Source organism: Orbicella franksi, chromosome 8 (assembly GCF_964199315.1).
Source record: "Orbicella franksi chromosome 8, jaOrbFran1.1, whole genome shotgun sequence".
NCBI classification, from domain to species: Eukaryota; Metazoa; Cnidaria; class Anthozoa; order Scleractinia; family Merulinidae; genus Orbicella; species Orbicella franksi.
In genome coordinates, this window is record NC_138152.1 from 3099844 (window position 1) to 3120976 (window position 21133).

The 21133-nt window shown below is 39.9% G+C and overlaps 3 protein-coding genes across 3 annotated transcripts in view; 2 read left to right on the forward strand and 1 right to left on the reverse strand.

The window, feature by feature from the left end:
• Window positions 1–21133, forward strand: part of LOC145494095 (uromodulin-like) — a 262517-nt gene that overhangs the window by 162575 nt on the left and 78809 nt on the right. The gene's annotated exons all lie outside the window — the stretch shown is intronic.
• LOC145495987 (salivary peroxidase/catechol oxidase-like) lies at window positions 1044–11443 on the forward strand. Its single transcript, XM_081475589.1, has 8 exons — window positions 1044–1097; window positions 2555–3004; window positions 3653–4413; window positions 4863–5041; window positions 5605–5927; window positions 7150–7406; window positions 7999–8346; window positions 9131–11443. The coding sequence occupies exons 2-7, from the start codon at window positions 2571–2573 to the stop codon at window positions 8340–8342; spliced, it is 2298 nt and encodes a 765-aa protein (XP_081331715.1). The 5' UTR covers window positions 1044–1097; window positions 2555–2570; the 3' UTR covers window positions 8343–8346; window positions 9131–11443.
• LOC145495992 (fatty acyl-CoA hydrolase precursor, medium chain-like) lies at window positions 11525–20709 on the reverse strand. Its single transcript, XM_081475596.1, has 7 exons — window positions 19856–20709; window positions 18441–18620; window positions 18032–18186; window positions 17406–17507; window positions 16285–16741; window positions 14681–14901; window positions 11525–13819 (listed from the first exon to the last, which is right to left on the reverse strand). Exons 1-7 carry the CDS (start codon window positions 20437–20439, stop codon window positions 13683–13685), a joined length of 1836 nt encoding a protein of 611 aa, XP_081331722.1. The 5' UTR covers window positions 20440–20709; the 3' UTR covers window positions 11525–13682.

The following is a 21133-nucleotide window of genomic DNA, read 5'->3' on the forward strand; positions in this document are numbered from 1 at the left end:
CTCCAATCTTAAGCAAGCGACTTTTGGTATGTAAGTTAAAACTTTTTGCATTCTCTAATTCAGGGTAAAAAAGTTTGCTACCTTTATGGGAGGAAAAAGGAATAATTTAGGCCTTATCATAACTAGTCAGTGTGTATTTAACCGTGATCGTTCTTTTTATTAAATCGCTAAAACGCAGTTCAAATATATGAATAAGTTGTGTATTGACCTGTGATGGTCTCTCTTCCAATTAAATCCTTGTTCTGCAGCTCAAAAATTTTATAATGTCTTTTTTTTATGACTGAGATATACACACCTATGTTTTTTGTTTTTTTTTAATTTACTCCAAATCCTAAGGAGGCCATTTCCTAATTTAGGGTGAAAAAAAAAAAAAAAAATAAATAAAAAAACGCCTATCCGTATATATGTATGAGACGGAACAAACCATGGCCTTATTACACCTAGTGGAGTTGTGTACTTAACTGCGACAAATTTTCTTGTAATTAAATCTTTATTTTTTTCCCGCAACTCAAATAACTGAATTTAATATATTCTATATTATGTCTAACATAATTTTTTTTGTTTAATTATACTCCTTTACTAAGGGGGCTACAGTTGATAAAAGTAAGTTAAAACTTTTGCATTCTTTAATTTAGTGTACAAGTCCAGCTACATGCATGAGAAAGGAAAAAAAAAAACACACACACACAACAATTTAGGCTTTATCACAACCACTTAAATCATGTTTTTAGCCGGGATGGTTTTTTTTCTAATTAAATCTTTATTCGACAGTTAAAATATATGAATGTCATATATTACGAATCCACATGCATATGATAGCCTAGCTTGTTAAATTGTTTACGTTAGTTAAATTTTTTGAAATTCCCTAATTTAGGGTTAAAAGATAATTAAGAAGTAAATATTTGGAAAGTTTGTCGTGAGATGAACCGGTACCAGATGTTGTGACGTTTTTAACCATGCATCGTTGCATAATTAGCTAGAACATTGTCATAAAACCTCTTAAAAAGTCAGACTCGCTACACAGGAACCAAGTTATTGGCCAGAGAGTATCAGTCGACCACTATCATAGTTGGCGAGGGTTCATCTCTGTGGTGCTGGTAAGCGGGTTGTAATCTTTTTCGAATTAACTTTTCAGTCAATAGTAAAATTAGGACCGGAATTATCCTTGTTTTCGGAGTCTTTTGAAGACAAAGGTTGGTGTTAGTGAGGCTCATGTTTCTGTTCAATCAGCCTTCTGACCGGAGCTAAAAAAGTAACAAAGGACAAGCAATTAGTTTTGTCCTATATTGGAAACTTTTAGGATTGGGAGTCATCAACGCCGCACTGATGTCCCAAATTTCGGACCGAGACGAAGCTCGTTGCCAAGAGCGATCTTAACCTATTGGGGATCAGCCATCGAAAGAGCGTGACTGGAACGTCATCGCGCAAGAATTATCGCCTTTTGATTTCTTCTAAATTAGTTTTCCTATCCAAACTCAACTTGGGTTTACACGAAACAGTTAGTCTTTGGTACCGTTTTAATCAGCGTAGCTGGCGAACCCGTGAGAATCGAGCAAAATTATTTTCAAGTGAAAACAACAAACAAAAACAAAATCCAGCTCAGTGTTATCGTTTTCCAAACTACAACATGAAGGAGGGGGGGTGGGGGGGGGGGGGGGGCGTTGGGATTTCGGTTTTGCGGATTTGGCCAATTTTTGGTTCGGTTTCTCGGTTTTCGCACTTAAAAACTGCGGTTTTTCGGCTTTGGTGTCTTGTGCACTGAGTTTGCGGGTTTTCTCCAATTCAGTCTTTTTCTTTTAGACAAAAATCACCTTAATCATGTTATCGTGCTTTTTTTTCTAGTTTCACAAATTTTGCTACAGGTCTGGAGCTAATTTACAAAAAAGTAAGGCAAATGTTTAGATTATGATGAGTTCTGCATCAACGAAGGGATATGCTGAAAGAACATTGAAAATAAAACAAGTCTAGACTGATAAAAAATGAAATAACAGAAAGAGGTTCGGTTTTCGGATTTAGACAAATTTATTGTGGTTTTACGGTTTTTAGCGATTTCCTGTGCGGTTTTCGGTTTCTAATAGGCCCCTATGCCCCCCCCCCCCCACCCCCTCATCAAGAAAACTAGATAACTTCAAGAGAATATCCACCGGTACTTGCATTGCTGGTTTCGGTTTCCACATGACGTGGCCCAATTTCACCATAGCCTGCGTAGCAGCCATTTCCTTTCCTTTTCCAGGCGGAGAGACTTCTGCTACGCAGACTAATTTTACCGCAATCGAAAGTTTAGCCTCGCTGTTCTTTTTAGATATATTCGCGTTGAATTTCTAGTCTGAAATAAGTTTAACGAATTCGATCATAACTGGCAGTCAACGACACATTTTCCGTTAGATTAAGTTTCAGTCCTCGTGAAAATTTTCCAGAGTTGTGAAAGTCTTTTTCTGTCGACCTCACAGTCCAAAAATTCCATGCGTGAGACAAAATGCTACACTGTGTTCAAATTGTACTTGATTATAGTTTGCTTAGTCAATATCGATATTATTTTCCTTTTACACGACAGCTTCCCTATACGCAGAATGACTCGCTGCTGCGCTTTTCTTGTGCTTATTTGGGTTGCCGAGCTTCAGCTGACGTCATCTAACATCATCGACAAAGCTTATCCAGGAGACAGTATCGCAGACTTTACAGGAAAAGCTCAAGACTTGAGTGATACTGAAGATGCGCCTTACCAGCAATCTGACAAAGGATTGCTTGATAAGTTGCAAAAGCTCATTAAAGAAAAAAATCTCGAGCAAGAATGCACCGAGGAAGCAACCAAGAAAACAGGACACCTGCTGAAGGAGAGGGAAGAAAAAGACAAGACAATTCTTAGAAACAACTACCAGATCTTGCAGCATGGCGAAGAATCTTTTGCGTCAAGTAAAGAATGGTTATCAGCAATAAAGAGTGGGATTTGCACTGTGTGTTTGGTCAAGAAAATATGCAGTCACCCACCAAGCTTTTTGTCTAAGTATGTTTCTCTTTCCTCTTGAAAAAGCCTGACACTCAGGCTATTTTATATAAAACTCTTTTTGTTGCGGAATATGTATTATTTTTACTTTCAAAATGCAACGATCATGCATTAAGTAGCATAGCCCAAAGAGAGGGAGCCAATACGGCCAATACGAAGGCTTTATATAGATGCAATTAAGGGACTGCTGATAACTGTAAAGTAACCAAAGCCTTCCTCGAGTTTTAGCCGATCTGACTCCAACTCCACTCTGAAGTGCGCTTTTTCTGGTTCACGTTGTTTTTAGTTAGCCCCTTTTTGAAGTTAACCTAGACCCATACCATTTGTAAAATAATATGAAGCCAAAACATTCTTGAATAGGAAAAGTTCGATTTGAGGAAAACGCCTTTTGTTAGAGTTATTTGCTCACCATATTTCTTCCTTCATCGTCATCAAATTGCGTTTTCTAGATGAATGAGATTTAGCTCTCCCTTCTTTCATGTGATTTTCAAGACTCCTTTAACTTCGTCTCAAGTAAGAGAAAAGCCCATGAAAACGAAATCGGTACCTCATACGTATTGAAATTAACTTGTGGAAAAAAATAGCTAATAGAGCTTTCATCAATTTTAATTCTAGGCGTGCATAATGTTAAGTTGATTGCCTTCGCAGAGATACCGCAAAGTGCAGGAAGCAGGTACTCCGGTTAACGTCGAAGATCCCAAGCATTGAAAAAAAATTAAAATGCAACCCACACGAACGCTTTCGTTCCATAAATGGCACGTGTAATAACCTGAAGAATCCAACGTGGGGGGCTGCCCTAACTGCCTTTGAAAGAATCGAGGGACCAGATTACGCCGATGACCTTTCGGAACCCCGAAAATCTCAATCCAACAAGCCTCTTCCGAACGCTCGAGACGTCAGTCGGAAAGTACACGGCAGCAACGCAGATCACAGCAATCCTGATTCCAAGACACTCAGCCATTTGGCCATGATATGGGGACAGTTTCTGGATCACGACATCACGCTTGCACTTGGTACTGGAATCAACTGTGAACTGGACACCAAAGATCCGGAATGCGTAAATATAGAGATCCCAGAAGACGATGATGTCTTTCGGAATAGGGAAGTCACATTTATCGAGGTTGAACGAGATGCCCCTTTCAAACCGCCACACTACTGCTCATTGCGTCCTCGAGAACACATCAATCGACTGACGGCTTTCGTCGACGGCTCCCAGATCTACGGCTCGGAAGATGAACTTGCAGAAAATCTAAAGGGAAACGGAGGGATGCTTAGGGACATGCAACATCCTCACGGGTGCCCGTTTAAGAACCTGCTGCCTAGACAAGATCCTGATGTATTCTGCGTCTCCAAGGACCCAAACAGGCCCTGCTTTATGTCAGGAGACGAACGTACCAACGAAAACCAAGGTATGAATAAGGGCACAAAAGGCTACCTTGAGTGGAATAGTGTAAAACGCCGGCTACGATGGGCAGAATGGCCAATAGCGTAGGGAGCGTCCTTTTTACGGCTTAACTCATTTTCGAGCGGCGCTTACTTAAACGAAGCAGCACGTAGTAAAGGCACTGATCTTGTTATCCCGTAGAACTCTACTTCAGCGTTGAGTTCTTCGTCTCGCATCCTAAGGGAAGCTAAGTGATAATTATCTTTGCTGCCAAGACGTATAAAAATTCGCGCTACAAAACGCGCCTGCATACCCATAGCATCCATTTCTAAGTCACTTAGAAGTCGGTATTTCAGTCAGTGGGTTGGTCGGTTGGTCGGGCAGTTAGTTAGTCAGTCGGTCAATCGCTTGGTTCGGTGTGTAGAAAAGGAATCATGTTTATCACCAAATACTTTAATTTTTTTGCTCTAACAGGTCTTATGTCGATGCACACTCTCTGGCTTCGCCAACATAATCTCATCGCCGAACAACTAAGCCAGATAACCGACTGGGATGCGGCAAGAATTTTTCAAGAAACAAGGAAAATAATTGGCGCGCAACTCCAAGTGATAACCTACAACGAGTTTCTCCCGCTGATACTAGGGAAAAAAACGGTAAAAATTCAAGAGAAATGATATATTAAAAAGGAACATAGTAAGAGACTAGTGAATATAATTACGTCATTTTAGCATGCAGTAGCAAATTCACGAGCCTAAATTTCTGCAAAATCAATTTTCAGTACGGTCTAAAATTTGGATTTTTCGCATATTATCATTGTGTACTGCTGTTCAAAAATTTGTCGCACGCAAGAACATTAAAAAATAACAAAAATTAGTTGCATGGTAACGAAGGCAAAAACGTGAGGTGTGAAAAAATAAATCACGACTAATAGTAGTTTGAATGCCCGAAATAATTAGCTGAGGAAAGGGAAAGAACGCCTGCCAGCTAATATAAAGAGCTCAAACTTCCATTGACCCAAAAAGTAATTCTCTATACGTGGGCAAACTTACAACGAGTACAAAGCGAGACACTACTAAAAAGACAAGGAACTTATTTTGTACCAGAAGGCTGAAAAAAATGTAGTTTCTGATATTTGGTAGTGATCCAGTTCAAAAACTGAATCATGATTGCTACAAATTGTGGTGAAATTGATTGACTTTGTTGTCTCCTCGTTTAGATAAAGGACTTTAATCTGAAGCTCTTGGAAGGAAGAAGCTTTTTCAAAGGCTATGATAAAAACGCAAACCCATCAATCTTTGCAGCCTTTGCAGTGGCAGCTTTTCGCTTCGGACACAGTCTCGTTCAAGAGGAATTCCGAAGATTAACTGAATGTGGATTTCAGCACGAACCCTGCAGCTACTGCCCCCAACAGAAAGACAACTTTCTGCCAATCCCACTGAAGGATTTTGGCAATCCTTTCTACTTGTACGAGAAATGTGAAGGAGGAATTGACAGTATTTTCAGAGGACTGGTAAAGGATCCAGCGGCAAAAGTGGATGGGTAAGAATGCAAAAATCTACGAGTAGTATATATCGTTCAAGGGAGGCTTTATTTCAGGCAAATACTATTTAGATCGTTGAGGCATTATACAGCTTTTTCTGGACACTTCTTGGTTTCTTGTGAAACATAAGTCCGACACCTTCGCTTTCGATCTCATCCTATTTTGCGCTTCTTTCTTGGAAGCAGCCGTAGTCATTAGACATTATGTATACAGTCGAACGTCTGTTAAGCGGCCGCCTATTTGGCGGCCACCTCTTAATAAGCGGCCAGTCATCAATGTCCCAAAATTATTGTCGGTAAAGCACTGTAATTGAAACCTCCTATTAACCAGCCACCTCTGTTTGGCGACCTCGGCCACCTTTTAGTCGTCCAGACGAGGGTTTTTCTATTGTCTTTACCCCTATTAAACGGCCACCCAAAAATCAGTACACGTAAATTAAGTTTGTTTCGGAAAAGGCGATGGCAGATCGATAAGAGTCCGAAATAGAAGGCGACGATAGATAACATTCAAACACACGAATGACTCCATATTCACGATTAAATCAACCCGGTGGTGAAGATATTCAAGGTAAACAAACCTCTATTAAGCGGCCACCTCCCATTTTCCCGAGGGTGGCCGCTTAATTGGGCTGGGTTCGACAGTAGTAAAAAACGCTGATACTGTTATCTTTCTGTACCTACATAATGTTCTCGTTCTGCGAGCTTGACAGTCCAAGTGAACATTCAACGTGGATCTACTTTACAAATTGTAATGTTTTATAAATACAGGGAATGATAAAAAGGTGTCTTGTGTAGATACCAAGTTCCACTAGATATCATAATATTGGAAAATCGATAACGATAAAAGGCTCATCAGCTCTTAAAGTCACTAGCACATGTTTCGAGTGTTGTGTTCTCGTTTTGACATTGAAGCCCATAGGGTGTGTCAAGATACAGCCGGCCTCTTAAGAATATACGTATAAACGCTAATACTAATTAAAGATTTACGCCCTTTCGCTCCCATTGGATCACAGGTCTATGGAAGCCGCCCGCCAACTCGTTCTGTCTTGAACTAACCCCGTCTAACTTTTTTCCTTACCCGCCTCATCGTCCACGGCTGGTTATACTTAATACTATGGTTATACCGTTCATTACCAGCCTTAACCCTATATATAATACTACTCATTTATAACATGATATTTGTATTGGACGCTTTTGTTGGTTGGTTTGTTTGTTTTCTTAGAAAGTTTTCCAAGTCCATACAAGAAAACCTGTTCAGAGGCCCCGGTGATCTATCAGACCTTATAAGCATCAATATCCAACGGTCACGTGAGCGTGGAGTGCCCTCTTATGTCACGTTCCGTAACAGTGGCGTGTGTAACTTAAAAGCAAATATCAAAAGCTTTGAAGATCTCAAGAAAATTGGGTTCAGCGAGGAAGACATTAAAAATCTAAAGAAAGTATACGAGGATGTCGTGGATATCGACTTGTTTACCGGAGGTATGTTGTATCGTTACGATTTGTATCTAAGTGGCCCATCAGGCCGGAGCTTATCCCGGTTTCAGTAGCATGAAGCGACTAGGAGTATTTCTACTCCCCCCTGGATGGGATGCTGGTTCATCGCAGGGTTACCCCCAGCATTAAGTTCGCCGGTACCCATTTATACACCTGTGTGGAGAGAGGCACTGTGAGAGTAAAGTGTCTTGTCCAAGAACACAACGCAATGTTCCTGGCCTGGGGCCCGTTTCTAGAAGGTCCCGAAAAGTTTTCGCACCCGGAAAGCGGTAGTAAAAGTCTCAAAGCTTGTGATTACAGAGCTGTTTTATTCACATATTGTTAATACAAACAGAGGTTCCATTCCGTACAAGGAGTTTTAGGCGTGTGCACCTGTATGTCTTTAAATAGCGACTAACTAAAAATCGTTTTTCGGGCCCGAAAACTATTTACCCAGTTTACTTTGAAAAACGGAAACTCTTCAATGTGGCCTGGCTTCGAAGATCTTTCTTGCGAACAATGAAAATCATAAGCTGAAGTAAAGAACACATAACAATATGGATGGAAAGAATCTGACGAAAATTTTTACGTTCTTTAGGACTACTGGAGCCGCCCAGTGAATCTACAAAAGGTGGCGTGTTAGGCCCAACGTTCCAATGCCTCATTGCTGAGCAGTTTCGACTCTTGAGAGTGGGGGATCGGTTCTGGTTCGAAAATGAGCCAAAAGCTTCCTCGCATACGACCAAAACGGCATTCACGGCCTGTCAGCTGGAGGAGATTAGAAAGACGTCCCTGGCAAAAGTAATCTGCAATAACAGCGAGTACATTGCTGCCATCCCGAAAGAGGCTCTTAGTCTTGTGAAAGGGTTTGTCAGCTGCAATGAGCTGCCTGGTGTAAACCTGGAGGTCTGGAAAAGCAGCTTTGTGTGTAAGCCAAAATAAGCAGGTATTTGCAACTTTAGTGTTTCAAAGGTAACTCTATTTTCAATTTCCATGTGGTCTACTTTTTCTTGGTCAATAGGTCAAGTCGCGTGCTACTTTCAGAGATTTGAAGCAAATTCCAAAAACAAGAGTAATAATTGTAAACAAATTTATAGCTTGGAAAAGTATGCTTGCACCTTATCCTCCACAATCAGTAATGAATGGGATTACAAATCTGCTAATATATAAGACCATATTTTGACGTCATAAGGTCGAAAAACCCTATACACAAATCTTAGTTGGTATAGACCAAGTATTTATTTATCCTTTTAAACACCATTGTGTGAGGAGCTTCCTGACGTAGCAATTGTCATGTATTTCTTTTAGGTGTCTAACTGATTAGGTTGCTTTGCAATAGTGCCCACTGGGTTAATTAGGCCTTAAAATACCACTCCTTGTGAATATCACACCACTTGACGACGACCAGTTTACTCGAAGCTGTTTTTTCTTTATTGTTTATATCGTTTTTTTTTTTAAATAGCGTGCGACATTTTCTTATATTGTCTGGCTTGTAACCTGTGTTCAGTGTGTCTGAGATTCTTGTAAATAAACTCGATCATTGCTGGCGGCACCCTCCACTATTTGTCGTATTACTTGTCTCCTCTACTTATAATAGAAATGTTTTTTATTCGGCTGAGCGAAGCGAAATACAATAGAAATATTTACATCGTCGTTATGAATCAAAAAGGACAATATAATTTATTTGTTTGTTTTCTCTTTTTTGTTGTTTGTGTTTCTTTTTCCTGTAGATCACCAACTGGAAAGAAAAAAGCAAGCAAGACACAACTTAATTTGATTATAAAGTAGTAATCGACGATGCTGCACACCTAAGATATGAACATAGATGATGATTACCACAATCAAGGACTTAGTAATTCAATATATACAGTGCAAAATAATATCAGTAGTAGTAAAAGTAGAAAATATAGTAGAAAACACAAAGATGACAAACCGTATTTCTGTCACAGTTAGAAATGAAATTCTGACGTCAATAAACATTCATTTATCTAGCCCTACCGAATATACGTCAAGTCATTTTCAGCAACCTCAACATTCTTCGTTCTTCACAGCGATGCCTAGCAGCATTTTCTTCTCCTCCTCGTATATCATACCGCGGTTGCAAAAACCTACGTGACATACTGGTCAGGGCCAAACGCTGCGGACAAGCCCCACTCCCCCACCCGGCTCCGGGAGCCTTCCGTTGTTACAGATATAGGTGCAAAACGTGTCCTTTTATTTCAGAGGGATCCACATCTTACACTTTTTTCTCTACCAACGAACAAAGACGTACACGACATCACATCACCTGCTCATCTTCTAATCTGGTTTATATGATACAGTGCAATAAATGCAACGTTCAATACATAGGCGAGACTAAACGTCATCTCGGCGGCAGATTTGGTGAGCACAGACGCGCAATCCAAAAAGCCATCACACAACGACATAGTGACCAACCCACCGCCGTTTCAGATCAATTTGCCCTTCCTGCCCATTCTTTGGACAACATAGAACTAGTTGCTCTCCAACTCATCAACTCAAATAGGGACGCTATTCGCAAGGAAGGAGAAGCAGTTTTGGTCTCCAAGGGTAAGACCCTTGAACCTTCTGGGTTAAACAGGCGTGACGAAATTTAATGTCTTTATTGTTATTATTTTTTCTTTATCCGCTTTAGTACACGTTTCCTTTTTCTCTATTTTTGTCAACCTTCATGTCACATATTTCCTTTAGTATCATTTGAAAGTTAGTAATCGTTTTATCCATATCTACTTAGCTCCAGTGTAGCTCCTGAAGAAGGTTAGTCCTGTCTAACCGAAATATTGGGCATTAAATTTACCCTTTTCAGCCCTCCGGTCAGCCTTTCAATTTAGAAAAAAGCCTTCTATGCAAGTGTTTTTTCCGAGCCTATCGTGTTCATTGTACCTCCTTAACCATTGTCACGTGCTTCTTTCGAATGGTGTAATTACTTTAATGGCAGAGTCCTTTCCCACATACTGTGATAGGGATCTGACGATTGGAATGGTGATAATGATAATAATAATGATGATGACGATGACGATGATGATGGTGGGGTGACGGTGGCAATGGTAATGATGGAAATGACGATGATGATTATGACGATGATGATGATGATGATGACGATGAGGTAATTACGATGATGTTGGTGATGAAGTGACGACGACGGTGATGATGACGACGACTGTAAGGATGTTGTTGAGGACGATGACGATGACGATGATGATCATGATGATGATGATGATGATACTGATATTGGTGATGGGTGATGGTGATTGTGATGGTGATGCTGCTCTTGGCGAGGACGAGGACGATGACGATGATGAGGGTGAGGACGATGATAAGATGGCCAAGTTTGAGTCCCCTGCCAATAAAAGGCTAGTTTATTCGACAGTTTGTAGTTTCGAAAAATTTGAGGATAATTTTGGAAAAAGTTCCTAGAGAGCAAGGTCTTGTTTTCCAATAATTTTTTCCATACAAATCTGCTTAATTTTCTGAATATCCAACCCGTCATACAATCTGTCTTTTTAATGCCAGGAGTCTGAAACTTAGCCAATTTGATATTTTCGACATGCTTTTTTCCCATATCGTGCATTTTTGTTTTCAAGGTATAGCCCATAATTTTATGAAAAGTAGGTAACGTGATGGCCCAGCTGCAAGGGGCCTGTTAGCAGCGACAGAAACCCGCCATTTTCGATTTGTGCTTGAGGAAGACTCGGGCAGAAACTATTTTGTTATCGCCACTTCATGGTTTTCGAAAGGCTGCGTTTTCAAAACATTACCGTTAAACCTAGAATTAAAAGAAGAATTTTTAAATTTCTCCAGTTAAAAGTGCGTCATCAAAAAGCTCCGTGTTTGGTTGAAACGTTTTCCAGATTGATCCGGAGGAAAGGACTAACCGTAGTTATAAAGCCGTGTTTCAATAGACTGTTTTCCATATATTAACATTAAGCTTGGAAATGGCGATTACTAAAATGGTCTAAATGTTGCTACGTTGCGAAGATCGTTTTAAATAAATGAGTTTTTAAGCACTTAATGGGGTATTTAGAGGCACATTATTCCCATTGTTTCATCCACATAAAGAAAACATCTATAATATTATACCAAAGCTAGTAAGTAAGTAAGTAAGTAAGTAAGTAAGTAAGTAAGTAAGTAACAACTTTATTTACAGAGGGTAACACATAACAGTAAAAAACTGACGAACCAGTGGCCCTCTATCCTAAGTTAAAAATTAAAAACTATTTACACTTATATAGCTAATGGTAATTTCACAGATTAATTGTAAAAGAAACAAGAAATACATTACACACTCGCCTCGCTGCACCCGCATGTCACTATCTTTTACTGAGACTATACAACGAATACAAATAAGGCGGACAAACCGGTCGGCCCGGGACGAGTTGCATGAGACCGAGGCTAGGAAGGCCTCGGTGTCTTGTTTTGACGATACTGGCCCAGAAAAGTCTCGCTTCATAGTCGATCTGGTCTGTTCTATTTTGCCTCGCCTGCGAGATTTTGTATTCCAGACCCGGGGGGTATCCCTTATATGGCTATATAAGTGTGTACGGTCCCAAAGGGTATGGTTTTTCAGCCGACTTAGTCGTAAAAGGGTATCGATTTTTGCCATTATATTTTGGTCACAAATAGGGTATGGGTTTGTCTGGGTATGGGTATGTCTAACGAAGCTACTTTTTCATCATTATCGATAGGAACATCTACAAAAGCCCTTCACAAATTATGTTTACGGCAATTTAACATTGGTCTGAGCCAATTAGGGAACTCATTGAACTGAAATAGGGAACTAACAAGGCATGCCTAAAACAGGGTACTGATTTGATTAAAGGTCAGGTCGCAAATAGGGTATCGAATTTTTTGTCAGGTCGTAAATAGGGTAGGGAAAATCCGACAGATTTTGGTCATAAAGAGGAGGGCCGCATAACCCAATCCTCTTTTTCTGAGAGTAACCACCCTGGGGTTCCTGAATGCCACCAGAAGGGATACTGTTCGCTTCTAAGAAATTAAAGGTAAGGAATTAATTATCGCGTAAGAAAAGTTTCTTCGCTAGATTTCAGGCTGGGAGATCCTTGAAAATCATTTAATGATATTTCACTACATTTTAGTATGTGTTGTATGGTGAATTGTATGTTGTATGATTATTGTTTAATGTTTATCGCATTCTTTTCCTTTTTATTGAATTGTAAACCACTTCTTTTAACTTAATTAGTTTAGCTTACTTGTATTGTCACTTAAAAGCCCCATCAGGGGAGAGTCAATAACTATTGCTATTGTTAAACCGAGGCATGTAACTCGTATCGAGCCAACCGTGTTGTCCGCCATATTTGCATTTGGTGTATAGCAACAACTTCACGGGTATTTTGAATCTTCTTCCAAAAGCGACGCAGCTAAGGTCCTTGGTTCAATGGCAGTTCCAGAGGCCATGTACGAATGAATGGTCTGGCGCTTTTGATCGTCTAGGACGACGTGAGTGATTTATTGACATAGTGAGTACATGTACGTTATCAGGGTAAAGCTTGCAATTCACCAGGTAAACATGTTTACACAAATTTAATAACTTGTTGAAAGTAAATTTAATTTCGTGACAAGGAAACAAAAAGAACTTCAAATGTCATACAGGTAAAAATAATTGTCGACTTAAATGGTTCTAAGTCAGATGTCTGAAACGATATATTCCCGAAAAACGAAGATATCTGTTTCCGTGCTTGACGAATGCCGTTCTCTGATTGGCTACGCTACTCACTATCTATTCCGTGATAGATAGTGAGTAGCGTAGCAGTGTACCTTTGTTAACAAAATTACGGCCGTTTAAAACACAATAGATTGACAGATCATATTTCTGTCACACTTAGAAATTACGGGTTCATTGAGAAAGGAAATTAAACGTCCATTTATTATCGCTTTAAAATAAGCGACGAAGGCTTCTTTGGTGGCACTTCCTTCATTCCTGTAACGTACTTCTTTGGAAGAGTGTGATTAATTTAGCGGCCGTGCTCTTTTTATCACACCGTGAGGGGATCTGATGATGAAGTTGATGATAATGATAGTGATAATGCTGATGATGATGTCCATGAAGAGGAGGGTGATTTTAATAATAATATAATGATAATAAAGATGATATGTATGGTGATGATAATGACGATGGTGATGATCACAGTGACCACAAAGATGATGACGTTTAATTTGTTGTGATGATGATGATGACGGTAATGGTGGTGGAAGTGACGATAATGATGATGAATATCCAACCATTCATTCTGCTTCACAAGTGAGCTAGATATTCAACGGCTGTTCAAAGTCCTTTCTTCGCCGCTGTCGTTTGCAGCAAGTTACAATCAACACAACCAGCAAAATCACCGCTACAGCTGCAAACGCTCCTGTTAAGATTGCAAGTATTATCACGAGTGTATCTGCAATGAAAGTAGATAAAAGTTTCTGTTACATTCTTATACGTGTAGCAAATCACATAAGCATTTAGTGCTTGAATAGGGACACAAACATCAGTTATATTGGGCTTGTTTGAGTGTTGGGTTTTGTACTACTGTAAGCGTATAGTCCTGCATTGTCCAGAGCTTATGACCTACTTCTCCATTTAGCTCTTATGAAGTTCCTACGCCCTGTGTAATCATGCAGTTATCATGATTGAATTCACATTACACCAATTAGATTTGATTTGGCTGCAATTCTGTTACGCAACATGACATACATTGCAAGTGAATATATGAAAGACCATATATTTGAACTGCGGAAAAATATATGAAGACATGATTGGTCACCGCAGTTATACACACAACTTACTGCTTAAGTTGTGTGCATAAGTTCAATTATGTCTTCAATCATGTCTTCATATCTTTCTCCGGAGTTCAGATATAAGGTCTTTCGTATATTCACTTGCATCTAAACCATCTACGGGTATATTAAGAACTCATGCAAAACGTGACCAGCACCCAGTTGGCTAGACAGTTCAGTTGGTAGAACACTGCACCGGTATCGCAGAGGTTATGGGTTCGAATCCCGTTCAAGCCTGATTGTTTTTCAGTCTTAAATCACAACTGCTTAAGTTGTGTGTATAACTACGGTAATGAATCTTGTCTCCATGGCATACATTGTAATACTAGCGAGAAAACGTTCAGACTGAAGATCTGAAGTAGGAAATCCTTCAGCGCGCTTCGACAACGATTCGCTAAAACCTAATTTACATTTCCTATTAATCTAATCCACGAATTTCGCAGTTTTCTGAGATTTCTAGCTCAACGTTATATAATTAATACCTTTTCCACCTTCCGTTTTAGTTGATGTCGTCGGTATTTGACTTGATGTAGTGGGTTTGAGTGTTTCTCCAATACTTGGTAGAAGCTCATTCCACAACGCCATCTTGTCTGCACGCATCTTAAATCTTACTGTCAAATTTGGACTCAGTCCTAGGTACCCTTCTCGGTCAGCTGTGTACTGGGGCCAAGTCACACCTACAGGCGTCGGTTTGTTTGGATTTCTAGCATTTTAATCAAAAAGTAATTTTAATAGAGGTCCTTAGTGACATCACAACAGACATATCGCTTTACAGTCCTCATTGCGGGTGGAAGTTTTAATATAAACTTTCTTTGTTGGGAGCTTTTAACGAAGAAAAGTAGTAGGTGGATGGTTTTGAGCAACGTTTCAAGTCTGGCTCCAAATATTAATATATGAGAAATAATCATTAATTAATTAATTCACAGTTAATGCTATGAATTATGATGCACGCACATATAGCTGAATTAAGTAAATAGCAAGTTACATTCAGTGGTTGTGATTTTCTGTAATCCGCTGATGGACTTGTAAAATCATATCCGGTTATCGCACGAAAAGGAAGGAGTGGGAAGATAAACCTCTCTTCTGGTAGTCTTCGTTATTACAAATCCCAAAACCTATATATATCTTGTAAATGATCTTGAACTCGCTCACCAAACCAGTATTTTGAGTTTTATATGACATGACGTGTGCAGTTTCAATTTAGCTGCAGAATTTCCGTCGTCCGAATTTAGTGCTAGTTCCTTTTGTTTAAGTTTTGGCCATGTGAAGATTATTCCGAACAATCCAAGTCCTACTTCAAGCCTTTGACTCTTGCCAAGCTAAGATGTTTACTTAAACTTGAGCATTTTGACTTTGTTTGCCTACGTTTTCAATATGATTATTTCGAAGAAGCGAACTTTTCATTGACAATTTTAGAAAACAGATTAAACGTTTTAGTTCAATTGTTACTCAACTGATTGTGGCGTGTTAGGATCCTAATGACCTTTGTTTTCCTTCACCGTACATTGTGAGAACTTTTTAGTCAATCACAAATAAAACATGTTTTAGCACCCAAGTTGTTGTCGCCATGTTATAAAAGAACTCATGCTATTAGCTGTGGGTTTATCGAGTTATGGATGCACTTACGAAGTTTGTGGAGCACTCAAGAAATTTCAACCTGCTAGAGTTGCTCTCGGCTATCGCCTCGAGCAATTCTTACGATTCCTTTGTGCTCTCCAAACTTCCCGCGCTCACCATAACTCGATATACCCACACAAAGCATGAACCGACTCTTCAACCACATCAAAATGTGTTTTCAAATTAAAATGATTTTGTCAGCCTTCCAGAGTAAAAGGCTATTACACAATCCAGCCCCTTCCCCATCCCAGTGCAAGGTTTTAAATTTATCATATCAAAATATGTTTATATAAATGTATTCTAAAGGCAATTAAGACTCCTCCCCGCCTCCCCCCACACACACACATCCAGGGTTACGTCTGAGAGTTAAGACTCTTTGGCATCTATTATTACACCACAAAGGAAGATCACTCTGGACATGTATGACTTCACTTTTGAATGTCATGCTGTAAATGTTGTTAACACTTACCCTGTTTTGGCGAAATTACTCCACAACGTCATAATATCCTTGCTCAGTTGGATTTCAGCGGCAGTTTTGAGATTCTCAGCCATTACAAGTGGGTCGCCAAAAGTGTAAAACACATCTGCTCTATGATATACTCCTAACCAGGGCGGTGTAGGGAATGGAATGGCAGGGTATACCCTGGGTGCTATTTCAAGCTGATAAAAGTAAGTGGGAGATTGTTTCTTTGCGAATGCTTTGGCTGACTTGATTGCAGGAGCTTTAAACGTTGCATCCGAGTTTATGTCGATGAACTGTTGCCGTAGTAAAAAGGGATCGGTGGCATTCGACCAGTCGGTGTATTCATAGACGAGCAGCTCGAGCACTTGGGAGTCTTGATTTCGAAGCCAAGTTCGTTTACTAATCTCCTGTTTAAACAAAGCTCTTGGCATGCCGTTGGAAATATTGACGCCTTTCATGACACCTTTTGAAAAGAGAAAGTATATAAGTGTAAAGCCCCGGCCAAGCGATCGTAACATATCAATACATTATATCGCAGCATTGTTGGCCTAGCATTTGCAAGCTCCGGCCAAACGATTGCAACATTTCAGCACAACATGCCCCAGTATTGTTGGCCCAGCATTTGCAAGCTTCAGCCAAACGATCGCAACATTTCAGCACAACACATCGCAACATTGTTGGGCGCAACATGTTACGCGCGTTTGGCCACCCTGTTGTGATGTGTTGCGACATGTTGGGTGTTGTTGGCTCAAATTTGAAACTGGTCAAATTTTTCATGCAACATTGGTGGATGTTGCATGATTTTGTAGTCGTTTGGCCAGTCTCGTGCAACAATGTTACACCTGGGCATGCGCACTAGTTCGATTTTTAATACCCAACATGTCGCAACACGTCGCAACACATCACAAAAGGGTGGCCAAACGCGCGCAACATGCTGCGCCCAACAATGTTGGGATATGTTGCGTTGAAATGTTGCGATCGTTTGGCCGGGGCTTAAAAGTTTATATTTCAAGTAGTAATTCCTACAGTTCATTGTAACAATTAACAGTATAGATCATGCAACACGTTAATTGGCTTTTAGGAAGGTATATGATCAGATATTTCATTTTTAAGATATTAGTGCCAACCTTTAACACCAGTGATAAAAATTGAGCCATCTTCCTTTGCCACTCCCACGATGATGTTGCTTCTGTTGAACTTGCCGGCTCGAAGTAGTTTAACAGGAGAATCTGTTAATAGAAGACAATAGTAACAAGAAACACCAGGGTAGAAAAAAGTAGCAAAACTGTTGAGTTTGTGGAATTTTCTAATTCCTCGCTATGGTTTTGAAACAAATTATCGATAAAGTGAAGTTTATCAAAAAGATTTTGACAATCTTTCTATTTCGGTTTGACGGAAGTTCCGCACATGAGACGAAGTACTCGGATGGTTTACCATGCACTTTTGAAGCGCTCATGAGGAGGACATTTTTACAAAGAGACAAAGGGGAGGTCTGGATATCAGCTAGTAGTTTAATCGAAAGTAGTTAATTGTAAGTGATAAGATAAGATGAGATGAGATGAGATGAGATGAGATGAGATGAGATGAGATGAGATGAGATGAGATGAGATGAGATGAGATGAGATGAGATGAGACGAGATGATAATCATAAACACAGCTGCATAAAAACTTGCTTTCAGCAATCGTTTCAATGAATGTATGGCAGTCAGAAAAGATAATTACATGACTACATGTAAGACCGACCACTTTATACCTGGTAGGAAATATCCGTCCACAACTGGTCCAAAAGACAACAAAATTGGATTTGAAAATACTTGTAACTGTGCATCCAAAACTGCTTGAGTAGATTTCGTTTTCACGCATTCTTTCAGTGAATTTATTTCACATCCCACTGCTTCGGCAAAACTCCTAGAATGCCACAAAAATTACAATTACAAAGGAACCCGTCATTGCATAAAATTGTGACCATCGTTAAATTATCTTTTGTGTCATTGACATTGTCACCGTCGTCAACGTAGACGTCGTCGCCGTCGTCGTCATCGCTTTGATCACAGTCCCGTCCCCAGTATAGTGATAGATTCAATTTGATATGATTTCCTAAATGTGTTCCTAAATACATAACGGCTTACAACATTATGTGTTGTAACGGATTACATTTTTACCTTGCTCGTACATCGGCCTCATTTCTCTCCATCGCTGAAGAAATAGCTGCAGCTGTTCCACTTTGCATGATGACGTTTTGAAACAGACCGCTAGCCAATGGAGACAGCATTAACAAGGCAACGCACATGCCACCGGCCGATCCACCAAATATGGTGACTTTGTTAGGATCCCCTCCAAACCTAAACCATGGGAAATACAATGTATTATAAGAAGCCATTATTGCATTTCCTTTATTCACTGACTTCATTGGGTCTTGGAGGGGGGAGGGGTTGCAACTTCAATACCAAGGTCTATAAGGTTAGAATTTATGCTTCGTGATAAAAGCAGTAACAACGTATATTTTCAACGTATTAACTCGACTCCTCAGGAAGAGAACGTGAGAAAAGTCACAAAAATGGTTTTGCAAGCAATGTACACTTTGTCGGTGACTTGGAAACAAGACGAGCCACGACGCCTAGGTGAACAGACCAAAACAAAAAGTTAGTAAGGAAAAAAAGCCAACTAGTGCTGTCCGCAAACTACAATAATGCTGAACTTCATTACAAAAACTAATTGATGCTTTGGCTTGTCCGCAACGTCGTGTAACTAAGGGCTATGCAGAACTACTGGTGCGAGCATAATCGTTAAGAGGAAACGACTTCTCAGTGCTTAAGTGAATATTAATCAGCGATAAGAAAAAAAATTAAACGGCTCATTGCATATTTAGATTCCTGTGCGTCAAGTTGTTTGTGTGTATCTCGGATTTCTGGAAATTTGCATAAACCCTTCAACGTAGGGCGCTTGCTAGTTATACAATAAAATGTTTCCTTCCGTTCAAATGTTTCGGGGTAAAGTGGAAAAGATAAAACCTGGCAGAAGCTCTTCGCGCGGCCATTTAAATATTTGTACTTTTGAAAGCACAGGCAGCCCATACGTTGAATACGATCAATACGTGACATTATGCTGTTGGCCATTGCATTACAATTTTAGCCGTTTATAAGACAATGTATGAGAATGCTTCGAAAATTACTCTAATTTTCGAAGCATTCTCGTACATTGTCTTATAAACGGCTAAAATTGTAACGCAATGGCTAACAGCATAATGTCACGTATTGATCGTATTCAACGTCTGGGCTGCCTGTGTTGCAAGGTAAATAACTGTATAGCAAAGAACGTTCTCGTATGATATTGCTCGAAAGCAAATTCCTTACCACAAAATTCATCATCGGTCGCCGCCTTAAAAAAACTCTGATCAAAACCTACATACTCACATAAAACAAAAAGATTTATGGCTGGCTTTGGTTGACATGGGACTTATTAATATTTTACCCTACAATTATGCATTGTACTCGAGGCTTTATAGTAAACAACGCTGTTAACAAATGTCAGGCTTGATCCTTTCGTATACTCCAATGACAATAATCTCACAACGTACCTTGCGATATTTTTGTTCACCCATTTCATGGCCTCTATCTGATCCAGCATGCCGTAGTTTCCTTTGACATTATCGCTGTTCGAGCTCAAGAATCCAAAAACTCCCAAACGATAAGCAGCCGTGACGACAATCACATTCCCCTCAGTTGCTAGCACGCTACCGTCGTAGCCTAAAGTATCACCCAAAATAAAGGCGCCACCATGAATCCACAACATCACTGGAAGAGCAGAACTGTTTCTCGCATTAGCAGGGACGTACACATTAAGCAAAAGGCATTCTTCGCTCATGAGAGGGAGTTTGTTAGGACGCAGATTCGGCTGAGGACAAATCTTGTCAATCTTGTTTGCTTGCAGTGTTGAAGTCCACTCGTCCGGTGGAACCGGGTATTCAAAACGTTCCGCTTTGGCAAACGGTATCCCGAGGTAGGTTATAACAGTCTTGTTCGTTGACAGTGATATCACAGACCCGTTGACAGGTCCATAAGTCGTAGTCACGATCGTGGAGGCGACTGAGTATCCGCGAAAAGGGAAGAATGACAGCGCTAAGAAGTAGAGCAAGGACGCGAAAACTGTATAGGTGGTCATAGCAATTTGCAGATTAAATAAGCCGTTTTAGCTTTCATTAACCAAGTGAGTCACGAAACGGATAATCGGGCAGCTTTGCTTAAGTGCTATAAAAAGATCTATGTGCATACTATTAAATATATTATGCCCGTCAGTAGCTTGTACGTCTGAAATGGAAGTGTAGGTCACGCAACACATCGGCACAAAAATAGCGCTAGTTCGCCAACTGCAGCAGAATGGTTACAATGGTTACGTTAAAAGCCTGAAATAATATCAAGGTGAAGACATTTGCTTGTTTCGAAAACGTGTTGATACGTTTGTTATTTATTTTTACGCCGGTAAATGAATTCATAAATTCACTACAATGTTTTCACAGACTTCATGCGTCACGAACTACTTGTGTTTTTACCACTCGTCACGCATCATGAAATCTTTTCATCCTACAGGCCATGCGCGCCCCGTTTTCGTAAAATCTTCTTCACAGTTTTACCACTCCTTCAATTTGCGAAAGACCCTGGTTGAAGGCATGCAACTTCTTCGGAAGATTGAATTTGTTTGCTTTTATATTTTTAGGAGTATCAGGGCTTGGGCACCAATACTTGAGTGGGGGTGTGCGAAAATCCCTACTCTTATTTAAGATCAAAATTGGCGATTTTTCCCTATTTATGACCTGACCAAAAATTCGATTCCCTATTCAAGAGCAAACCCTGTTTCA

What these genes read in the sequence shown, in the direction of transcription:
- LOC145495987 (XM_081475589.1), top strand. Translation starts at nt 2,571, where the DNA reads ATGACTCGCTGCTGCGCTTTTCTTGTGCTTATTTGGGTTGCCGAGCTT. An exon ending in TGATACTAGGGAAAAAAACG is followed by an intron (nt 5,042 to 5,604) that starts GTAAAAATTCAA and finishes CTCCTCGTTTAG; the next exon opens with ATAAAGGACTTTAATCTGAA. An exon ending in CCAGCGGCAAAAGTGGATGG is followed by an intron (nt 5,928 to 7,149) that starts GTAAGAATGCAA and finishes TTGTTTTCTTAG; the next exon opens with AAAGTTTTCCAAGTCCATAC.
- LOC145495992 (XM_081475596.1), bottom strand. Translation starts at nt 20,439, where the DNA reads ATGACCACCTATACAGTTTTCGCGTCCTTGCTCTACTTCTTAGCGCTG. An exon ending in GAGGCCGATGTACGAGCAAG is followed by an intron (nt 18,187 to 18,440) that starts GTAAAAATGTAA and finishes GTGGCATTCTAG; the next exon opens with GAGTTTTGCCGAAGCAGTGG. An exon ending in GGACGGATATTTCCTACCAG is followed by an intron (nt 17,508 to 18,031) that starts GTATAAAGTGGT and finishes TTCTATTAACAG; the next exon opens with ATTCTCCTGTTAAACTACTT.